General features: G+C 42.0%; 1 protein-coding gene across 4 annotated transcripts in view; it reads left to right on the forward strand.

Annotated features, from left to right (window-relative positions):
• pax7a (paired box 7a) overlaps positions 1 to 11,718 on the forward strand; it is a 45,343-nt gene that overhangs the window by 23,201 nt on the left and 10,424 nt on the right. For 3 of the 4 annotated variants that reach the window (XM_020622930.1, XM_020622768.1, XM_020622850.1), the window contains exons 6-7: positions 6,264 to 6,429; positions 6,859 to 7,055. In XM_020622930.1, coding sequence (XP_020478586.1) covers positions 6,264 to 6,429; positions 6,859 to 7,055 — 363 coding nt within the window. Of the gene's footprint in view, positions 1 to 6,263; positions 6,430 to 6,858; positions 7,056 to 9,127; positions 9,372 to 10,432; positions 10,591 to 11,718 lie in introns of all 4 variants that reach the window. The other variant, XM_020622681.1, reaches the window with a different exon arrangement.

The raw sequence follows: 11,718 nt of genomic DNA on the forward strand, positions 1-11,718 counted from the left end.
AAAAAAAAAAAAAAAAAGGTCTGGGGCACCCCTCTCCTCTTACCAGAGTCATTCACACTCTGTCTGAACCCCCAAACTCCTCACTGCATGCTAACTGTTCATCACACTACAAACATGCAGTTGGTGGAACTGATTCCACACATGTCTTTGTCCATCTTGAAACCCCCCAACACGCAAGCATGACCTATATGTCTGAATGTTTAATGCCTCACTCAAGGGAGAATAAATTTATTTCAGGGCTGTTATAAGGCGATATATTAGTTTTTGTGTGTGTGAGAGGTGAAAGAATTGAAAGCTACATTAGTAATTTTAATGGGTAACACTGGGTTCCAACAATCTTAATGATTTAATTTAACCACACAATTTGCAGTAAACTTGATTTTTAAAGTAAATTACATGTATTGTACTAATTTGACATTGTAGCACAACACAAAGTTGTTAGCATAGAGGATGGTAACACTCAAGGTTTGAAAGAAAAATCCATGCCTGTATTCACATTTGTGTATTTATGGAGGCTGAAAAAAATATTTAAACATGAAAGTAAGAGAAGACAAAAAATGGAGAGTCTGCTGTCTTTTTGTTGGATAATAAACGTAAATGATGTCATGTGAAAACCTGAGGAACCTGAGTGGTGGCTATAATTTGTTAATGCTGTTTTCTTCGTAATCTAATCACCAAAGGCTCTTAATGTCTCAAAAGGTCAAGTCAAACTTGATTTTCTGAGGAGGTTATAGAGAAAGAGGCTCTGGTAGCCAAAGTAAATAATGCCCAAAGTAAAGTTGCAGTTTGGTAAAGATGTTTGATAAAGGTCTGTGATTTTTTTCATCAGTATGATAGTTTTGTTGTTTCATCAAATAGACAATTAGATAATAAAGAAAGACTAAATGTGGAATAATTTGCTTAAATGTGAATTTGCAGGTGTGTGCATGTGTGTGTTATTTGTATTACTGTGCTCTGAAAATGTCCACCAGCTGGGTTCTCACATAGGTGCCCAAATGGCCCATCACAGAGCAGGCGAGAGGACACCCTTTGGCCTGAGAGCAAAGCTTCTCCAGCACAGCTGCAATGACGCATCTTCCAGATGTTGCTCAGGGTCTACCCGGGGTGCTGGAGAGGTCTCACAGACCCATATTTTAACTAGAATTTGTGTCTGCGGTCATGGTTTAGTTATTCGTTTGTCATTAAAAATGGATAGCAGTTTCCCAGGTTGGGTGCAGAGATAAAACTGTGCTCATGGGTGCAGACATGGCTGCACTGGCACTCCACCGTCACAGCCCAAAGCTGTGTTGTAAATTAAACCTCCAAATTCTTGTGGAAGTGATGAGTGTTTGGTTCAGCGCTGACTCACAATCTAAACTCATAAACAGAGTTAACCCCCTTGCGGCTGCCCTCGCCTGCCATTTTAAGACCCTTTCACCATCCATCTTTAGCAGCCCTCCTGCCCCTTTCAGCAGAGCTACCAGTGCACCTTCACCACCACAGGCCTCGCAGTGGTTTTAGCACCACAATTGACAAATTGTGGGATATGATCCATATCTTTCAGCAATCAGTTCCAGACTGTCTCAGTAGGAGGGGATACTGCCAAGTCTACCTTCAGCACTCGTGCAGTGTGCACTGCCACTTTCCATCTGATAACCCTTCAGTTTTCACAGGAGTAGGCAGCAAAGCCATTCCATGAGCTATTAGGGAAGAGAGCATCATATGTGTCTCTTTCCTCTGAGTAGATCAGGTGTGGGTAGCACTGAGGAGGGCGTGTGTGCACAGTAGGCTGCAGGCTGCTGTAAATCGGCACTTACAGATGAAATAAATTGCGTTCTCCTTTATTTAGACTGAAGTGTTTAAGAGACTGACTCCTGAGTCCCAGCGGAGTCACATCATCTCAGCATCCCGCCACTGGCTCACTTTACCAAATATGTCACATAGATCCTCTTTCATTACCAATAAACATTCTGCATGTACCTATTATAATTAGTGGAATCTAATAAGCTATAGGCATTGCTTTTTTTAAAAGTGTGCAAATGAATTTGGTAAAAGTTTCTCTCTTTATCTGGGGCTTGTGCTCACCTGTTGATGCATGGAATAAGCACAACAACAAAAGACATATATGGAGATGAAGCTGGTTTCCATAGCTTTATGTGTCAGACCAGTGCAGCCAAATTCAAACTCATGCTGATGCTTTTAAACTACTGTAAATTTTCACATAGCTAGTGAAGGTATAATCCCATAGGAAGGTATCAAGAGGTAACAAACAGTTCCCTGATCATTATAATATCAGTTGAATACCAGCTGCAATAGAGAAAATCACAAAGGAGCTGAGTGGTGACAACCAAACCCAACAGGCAACTGTGTTCCTGCCAGTATGGGTTTATGTTTCATAAAGGAATAAATAGGATTTGTGTAGATTGCAAGGGAGAAATTGTTGCACTGCATAAGTGTGAATGTTCTAACAGTTTCTTATTATTAGAATTTAAATAACTTTGGTACAGTGCTTCTGTACTCCTGATACTTATCAAACTAATCCCACTCTCTTCTCAAATTCACACTCCTAGCTACTTTAATTAGCATAGTGCCAGTCTGGAAGGCAAGCAGGGAGGGAATCGGAGAGAGGGGAAGGAAGAGGGGAAGGAGAAAGGAGGAGGAGGTGTGCGGGTATTGCGTGGTATGAGACAGAAGAGGATTTGTATGTTGAGGCTGGTTGCATCACCCCTCTGTGTTTTTGTGGATATGAAGTCAGCAGCACATTTTGTTTTGTCATTATCTCAGCTCTTGGTATTCATCTGCCGAATGTTGCAAATTGGCTCCTGAAAGGCGTCACACATTCAGTCTTTGACAAAATAATTCATGGAGGATTGTCTGAACGGGGAATTCTGAAATATGAGTGATCCTAATTGAAAGAAACAACATAGAGAGGTTTTTTTACTGCAGTGCAGTGCCATGCATTTACAATGTATGGAATGTGTGTTATCACTGATCAGGGATAAGGAATCGCAAAATGCCTCTAGATTACTAGGAATCCAGGCTTTTAGCTGAGAACAAAAGGAAAATTAAAGGCAATGAACCGAACTTGAACTGGAGACTACAACTGTCATTGTAGCTGTAAGACTGTTACTGGATCGCAGGTTTGCATCTAAACTCTCTTCTGGTTGTGCTCTAATACAACCTTCAGCCTTTGTCCTCTTCCAGCTTGGCTTCCTCCAAACCTTCCTCCTTTGTTTCACAAGCCTGACTTCAATAACACAGGTTATTACTCTTCTATCCCACTTCCCTCCCAAAACATTTCCTCACAGTGATCCAGAGATGCAGTGCAGGCCTGTCCAAGTGCAAAACCTTTTAGGTCCATGAAAACACAACTGAAGTGAGCCACATGAATTCAGGTGCACACTTGTAGGCAGATAGAGGAGACATGGAGGAGCGCTGCAGCTCTCCGCACTGCAGAGAATTAAACCAGATTGGGGAGACCGGAGGAGAATTCTGTGGTTCAAGATGACTTTGTGATCAGGTTCCAGAGCGTAGCCCCAAATCCTCATCTTCAGGCTGTGTGAGAGCAGGTGTGTGTGTGTGTGTGTGCGTGATAGCGTATGGGCACTTGTGCACGTGTTTATCCCAGTCTGTGCTGAGAACCTGATGACTGTTGGAGAAAGTAATGTATGTTCCTCTCTTATCCCATTTATATATACTGTGTTAAAGTGGAAACACTGCACCCACTGTTTGTGCACAATAACTCAATACAGTTGCAGCCTGTTTGTTAGTTTACCATATTATTTCAACAAGCCTGTTTAAAGTCTAAGAATACAGCTAATTGCTACAAACTGTGAGAAGTGACTTTGTTCTATGTGAGTTTTTCTGGCAGCTGAAGGCACTGTGATCAGACAACCGTAGCTGCTAGAAATTATATTTATATACAACTCATTTATAATGGCAAATGTGTTTATAAAGAAAAGTTATGCTTACTGGATTAAATTTTCAGCATAATAAGGAAACATTGTTAATGAGTGTATCCGTCAAGTTGGAAAATGTTGATACTGTAGGTGTCGGCCAAATGTTTACTGATGCCTTACTTCATTTGTCTTCCCTGCAGATTGTGTCAGTAGCAGTTTTTTATGGTTATGTTTAGCTACTCCCACTTGGTCCAGGTTAAGGAGAGACTGGGGTCTTGGTTTATAGAGAGAAAATCAGTAGCGGCTTGAAGCACAACACGGTATATTTATTTCATTAACATGTAGGCCTAACTTTGGAAAAAAGGCATTTGCAAAACAATTCAGAAGTATATAGACTTTATAAATATAGGATTTAATCAGAATAGAAGAATCATTACAGCATAAGATTACTGACTTGAAGATGGCAGCTGTGACATTTTTGTATGATGCCTCTTTTACAAATTTCAGTTGCATGAAGGCAAAACAAGCTGTGTTTTCTGGGTGATTTTGTTAACAAGAATAGACAAATTTACCTCCGATCTACAGTGGCAAGAACCATGAGAAATAGTGCTGCATTTTCATATTTGTTAGGGAAATAATTTTTACAAAGTAAATGTCTGCAGAGCAGTCACAGATAAATATATGTGCTGGAAACAAAATTATTGTAGTTAGAAGTGAGAGATTTCAGGTAAAAGGACTGAAAATGCAGCACTGAAACAAAAAGGGAAAACAGTAATAAAGCAAAACGATTTCAATATTTAAGTGTTTTGTGTCTGCCATGATAGAACACCTCCTTCCTAAGCTTGGATGACAAAGAGGGAAGGAAGTCAAAGTGAGCATAAAAGAAGGGTGGGGTGAGTGGATGAGGTCGGAGGTGAAGTGGCACTGCAGGGTGGGGTGACGGGGAGTGTGTGGAAGGAAGGGGTGTGCCCCCCTTGCCCCCTCCTCTGAGCCAGGCAGCTGTTTGTCTGGCCCAGTAGGAGCTTAGTTCAGACCTTGGACCACGCTCCACTACATCCCAATAGCAGAAATTTCAGTGGAGCCACACATCACATTTGTTTTGTAATAGCTGATTGAGGGATTCAAGCAGGCCCTTTATAGAGGATCGAGCCTTGAGATAAAGATTTCCTGTTGGAAAACACAGTCGTCACTTGTTGCATCCTATTTTGTTCCTAGTTAGCGCTCCGGTTTAAACCAAGCTATGAGCAAAAACATCACCAGATCTTTACAGAGGCGGTGACTGTGTGGGAAAAGAACCACATTCAAATTAAGATCTCCACTGGGCTGAGAACCCTTGTAGGCCTATATGAGTTTATATGTATGTTGGTGTGTACAAAAAAGAGGCAGCCCTGAAAAGCTGTGAGTATATCGCTGTGTAAGTCCCCTTGAAAGTGTCCCTCTTTAAGACCTGTTTAAAAGGGACGCCCCTTCTTTGTGTCCTCTGTTCTCCATGGCGTATGGAGGGGCTTTTGTCCCCCTCTTTCATGTGCTCTCACAATAGCCTGAACTGTTTGAAACACAACAGTAGATGAACTACACTGACAGTGTATTAAACTCTGATGAATTGCCTGTGCGAGGCATAGATCAATGTCCTTCAACCCTTAGCACACAGTGAAGCCCGGGCCTTGTCTTGGTTAAATGGAACAGGTTGCTGGCTCTTTTCAAAAGGGGCTGATTATATTCATGTTTTGTTGAAGCAGGAGCCTTTTTAAAATGTGTAAATCTTTGTGTTTCAAAAGAGTCCTATTTTTCCCCTTTTCTTTCAGGGAATTGACATTGTGTGTCTCTGCTTTGGTGCTGCACATTTCGTGAGCATTTGCAGCCCTAGAACTAAATGTCTTGGCTCTAAAGTTAAAACACTTTCTTTCTGATCGGCTTTAAAAAATAACCACGTTTAAACAGCACAGTACTGTAGTAGTAGACCAGCTGACATTACTCTGTGTGTTCAGAGAAGTGATGGCCTTTCTCAAAGTATCTAATAGCTTCACAAACATACTTGAGATGTGTGATATGGAGACTTGTGGCCTACCGCTGACCTTTAAATGACTTCTTCCCTCTGAAGAGGGCTTTGGGCAGCCTGTTTACACAGATCACAGCTTCAGCCACTTAAGAACAACAGGGACAGACTACTGAGTCTCTGTGGCAGCTCCCACAGGGGCTGCTGACTCTCAGCTAGCACTAGCACCACCACTCACACTGGCTGGCAGATTAATCACAGGTGGCAGGAGCCAGCACACTGCAGACCACTGCAGTCAGTTGCTCACTGCACAAACATAAATTTAGTTTTAGTTTTATCCTATTTTTGCATGCTTTATAAGGCGGTAAAAAATTATTTTTTTTCTGTAGGTGTGGTTCAGCAACAGACGAGCTCGGTGGCGCAAACAGGCTGGGGCCAATCAGCTTGCGGCCTTCAACCACTTGCTTCCTGGAGGATTCCCACCCACAGGGATGCCAACTTTACCCACATACCAGCTACCAGAGTCCAGCTACCCCAGCACTACCCTATCACAGGGTAAGGCTGACCCTTCTACCCTCAGACTCTCACAAAACACTTCAAAGTTCACACTCTGTCCCCAGAACTTAATCTAATTTCTATAAAGATTGCATTAGTGCTATTCATTTTTTGGTATGCTGTCCATACTTTATGTTATGATGGTAACATTACAAATTATATATAAACCATGTGCTGCATATAAGAACCATGCAGCAATCACATCTTTGTCACAATGAGTGTGTGTTAAACATACAGACCATTTCTGTTCTTTGCAGCACTTCCTAAAGATGTGCTTATTGAGTAAAGAACTTCAAGGAAGGAAGTTTTATGTACGAGTTACTAAGGCTGCTGTTTGAGGATTTATGTTAAGCTTCTGCACAGAATTTTAAGTATATTTTCTTTGATCATCTCATTACCTGTGCGCTTTGTGTTGTTCTTTGGTGTCAGAGGGCAGCAGTACATTGCACAGACCTCAGCCCCTGCCCCCATCCTCCATGCACCAGGGAGGTCTGAGTGCTGACAGCAGCTCTGCTTATGGTCTTTCATCCAATCGCCATGGCTTCTCCAGCTACTCTGATACTTTCATGAGTCCTTCAGCATCCAGCAACCACATGAACCCTGTTGGCAATGGGCTCTCCCCACAGGTCAGTCCAATAAGCTTTACCTCATGTGCAAGTATATATGATGTTCCATTATTAGTCATGTTAACATTCGTCACTTTTTCTCCTCCCATCCTCCTCCTCTCACTGTTCAGAATATGTAATTGTATTTGACTGATATTAAAATTTAGAAACAGCATGTTCAGCAAAATAACTGCCAGTGTGGGCTTTTATGTTCGCCTTCCAAAGCCCTGGATTTATTATAGCTGCTCTAAATTGCTACATTTGTAAAACAATTGGATTAACATCAACAAATTAAAATTCATCTTGATAATATCACAAGTACTGAAACTGCTCCAAACAGCGCCTTTTTTTTTTTTCAACTTTCCTGGGACATCTAAACCCTGCACAGAGCTCTGAGAACACATGCAGATGAAATAATTAGCTAAAGCTTATAAATGTAGACTTGTAATCTTCTTCATGTAATTGTCTGCAGCTGGAAAAATCCAGTGCTATGTGAGATTTTCTTCTTTTTACTGCATGATTTCGAAGCAGAGTGAGAGAGGCACTGTGCTCTCCACGTGAGGTTTTCTAGTATCCTGCTGGTCACTGCACCTGCTCTCATACACGCTTTCTGAGGTTTAGTTGCAGTTTAAATCTGTACAGCATCCAAAATATCTTCCCTTCCCTGTCTTGAAAAATATGATTTCTGTGCCATCTGTATTTCTGTATGCAGGCTTGTTTGTTTGTTTTCTGGAAAACACTGGATTTCACATGTTAACCTCTTTGGACACCTCCATTAATGAGCGTTTAAATGCGACTTTATGGTGAGGGTTGAGCTTTAAGTAGTACAGAATGAAAAATGATTTGTATTGATGCAAATCGTGTGTACGGAGTGAATTATACACAATTACCCATCAATACTGGTCAGTCTTGCCCACCCTCACCAACAAGATGTGGTTAACAGGCAGAAAATAAGATTGAAATGGTGTGTAAAGAGTTGAAAATGAATTTCAATGCTGCATTTGTCCACAATTACCCCGTCGTTCACACATGTTTTATTGGGAGTTTTTTTCTTCAAATATTTCTCAAAGCAGATTGGAAACATTCTTGGTATTACCCTCTTTCTTCAGAAGAAAGAATTAAGGATTTTGTGACAAAAAAGAGATTTTCTCTCCTGCTGGAGCGACGGAGGATAACATGGAGGCTCACAGCGTGTTTGATTGTTAATCGTGGCACAGGGGCTTTAACTGCTAATGCTTTCACTGCAAACCTGCAGAAAAACACCAGGACCGAGGAGTCGTTTTTTCATTAATGGCTCTCTCTAATACTGGCATGGGGTGTGCTCTTCACAGGCATTCAAGAATGTGTTGGGATATTAAGTGTTTCCTGTCATAGTGAGGATTAGGACAGGAGCCTTTGGGCAACTGTACAGCATGGATTCTCAGTATTCAATTACTATATCAAGTGGGTTTGATGAAGGTCTTTGTAAAAAAAAAAAAATATTGAAATTCAGGTTGTTTTTTAACTCATGAAGTAAATTTTGGGTTTTGTTATTTCATTTTGGGGGTGTGGGGGCACATGCATGTGTTCTGGATGTTTAGATATGTCACACCATGTTGGCACTGCGCAAAAATTGAAATGTACTGAATGCATGCAGAATGCTGTGTGGCATTCCTATCAGTCTCTCAGCGTGGAGATGAATGTTCCCACTGACAGCAGAATCACACTTCACTCTGTGGTGCAGCATCCTGCTGGGCTGGCCTGCCCCTATCTCTCTCTCTCTGTCGCTCTTTCTTATACTTCACATCCAGCTATTCATAACACAGAAAACCTGTGTAACAGACACTCAGTTTACCTTGTTGAAGTCAGACCTTGTTGTGTTTTTGCCTGCATCTAAACAAATTTTAGTCAAATAGACACAAATTTAACACCTTGTACTTTATTTTTTATGATGTGCAGCAATTTTTCTTTCCCTTACCTGTTTTCCCTTCACTATATTTGAGAAAAGGCAACACAAAGAGACACTCTATCGGGATGGAAATGAGAATTTGATATTGTAAGTTACAGACAGCATCTGTTTGCATGAGATATGCTTGTGCATTGGTATGTGTGAGCTATTTCTTCAAGTGTCTGGCATTGATGGCCTAGCGGTTGCTGTAAAGATTGACAAAAATTCTCTGATTCCCAGTAAATGGGCTGTGGTGGCGAAGTGCCAAGGCTGTAATGGAATCCTGCAGCGTTCAGCAGTCCCGACAGGAGCTCGCGTCCATTCCAATCCCATAACCTATCCCGACAGCACACATTTTCCCATTACAGGCGGTGGAAAAGCCATCCACACTCAAACTGGTTGCTGTCATTGTGGGATATACAACATGTTTGGCTGGTTGAGGGAGGCAGTATATTAGGGGAAGTGAGAGTAAAGCTGTGCATGGCTGGGCAAAAGGTATGAAACCAGAAGTGTGTTTTGTTGTTGGTCGTGTTTCATTTAGTGGCACAGCATGTGTTGGAAAGACGGAAAGGCAAGGGCACGGAGGACAGCCATTCCACATTTTTACCTGAAAATGTCTGCCTGTCTGTTATGGTGTTTGTTTAAATACATGCATTTCATTTGAAATAGACTTTTGACTTGACCTCTTGGGTGGTCATAATGGTGCTTCAAATCTGAATTTTGCCTACTCTGGCTAGAAAGCAATTAAACAGTATTTACTTTGGACAGACAGTTTTCCTTTAACTGAGGAGGTCATGTTTTGACAGCCAACATGCAGTCATCTCTTAAGAATATTGTATATTTTCAACAAAACCTGACAATATAAAATTCAATTAGCTTTTTAAATGTTTTTCAAATGAGTTTTTGAATCTGTGTTCATGGGCTTTGTATTTGTGGGGAGATGTTTGGGCTGAGTTCCCACTATTGCATGACAGGGACACCTGCTGGGAGAGGAAAGAAAACAGCTGCTCTGAGTTGAAACCATGCAAGAGAAGTTCAGTGGCAGAGCTCAGGTTTTACTCTTTAGAGAAATTTCTAGAAATTCTGACATCAGGGAATGAAAAGGACAAAAGCATTTCTCTTGCAGAGTGGGAAATGCACCGCTGAATGCGTGCAGTGATGGCGATGATAGGGACAGCTTTAAATCTGTGAACTCTGTAAGATTGGTGGATAGAGATTTTATTGCTGTTTTGATGAAAGAAGTTCAGAAACTTGTGTGAGGAACTTTTTTCAGTTTTGCAGTTTTATAAAAGTGTTGTGTGTTTTGGAATGACAAGGATGTGTGTGTGTGTGTGTGTGTGTATGTATGTATGTATGTATCTGAGGAGGGCCTTTGGGCTGTGTGAGTGGGCCGGGCCTGCACACATACACGTACACGGGATCAGAGGCAGCGCGGCTCTCACCCCTGCCTCCCTTTGATCTGTGTCCCCAGGCCTTCCTGCCCGTGCGGCGCTGCACCGTACCACGCACGCTGACACCATGCTCACCAGCGACTCCCCACAACTGTCTGAGAGAGATAAGCCAGGGGAGACTCCAAACTGCGCTGCTGCTCCTCCATTAGCTAGCGCAGGCGCTTCTTTTAAAAACGGGGTGAATTATTTTTAAGAAGCAAGCTATGTCGTTGCCAAAAAAAAAATGGAAAGGGGAAAATGTACGGAACAATCTGGAGCTCTGGCTTCATTCCGCCTCCCTCCCTGACTTCTAACAAGTCATTCTGCACCTGAATACCAATGAGAGGGGGAGGTTCATGTAGTCCCCCACATTATTAAAACTTGGGCATTAAGCCTCTCACTGGGCACTGTGTCAGCTGGCAGGCTCCACTGACAACAAATCAAAGGGGATGAGCACATAGCCTGCATTCATAGCTCAGCCACTTGCAGAGCAAGAGGGGGAATACATACTGGTTAATTAGAACTCCCATTAAAACAAATACTGTTTCAATTTGGCAAGTATAAAAAAAGATGCAAGAGGCTTTCAGCTGCTGTTGGCAGCTGCCAAGAAAATCCAGGGACTGTAAATCATATCCACTGGCTATACTGTTTCTGCACAGATTATTAATGTTTGCTGTTGTTTAGCAACACTTCTGAACTCTGAGGAAAGATTCTCTGTCTGTGACACCAGAAATGAACCTGCAGCGCACTCACTAGTGGCTGTGTTGCTTTAGCCTTCGTCTCCTGTAGGCACTTTACAAAGATAGACTATTCCTTTTATGAAGTATGACATAACTAGTAGTACTGTTTTTCAGTCTGAACCTGAAACCTTTATGACATTAGAGTACCGTTCACAGAGCACATCGTGGCCTTTTCTTCTGCTTTACAAACAGGATGCAAGCAGCTGAGACAGAGCTGCAGTTTACTTACCGTCTGTATACCCGAGCCATTTCTTGCTCACGTTGTCTTTTAGGTCTCTCAAGCACCAGAATGGAGCTATTTTCCTTGTCATTCCAAAATATTTTTGGTGGGAGCTTTGTGCATTCATAATCTATTTTTCACCTACCAACCTTCCTTCACTCAATTTGGCTTTTTGTCATCTCATGATGCCTTGCCAGTAGTGCTTTGCTTTCTCTCTCTTTTCTCTGTCTCTCACTCTCCGTCTCTCCCCACTTTCTTCTCTTGCTCCAGCTCTCTCCCCTGGAGAGGCAGCTCTTCTCCCTACACCCAGATGAAAGGCTATGGCGGACAATAAAAATGCTATTTAAATGCAAATGTGTTTGTGTGC

The sequence above is a fragment of the Monopterus albus genome, unplaced genomic scaffold (genome assembly GCF_001952655.1).
Source record: "Monopterus albus unplaced genomic scaffold, M_albus_1.0 scaffold1.1, whole genome shotgun sequence".
NCBI classification, from domain to species: Eukaryota; Metazoa; Chordata; class Actinopteri; order Synbranchiformes; family Synbranchidae; genus Monopterus; species Monopterus albus.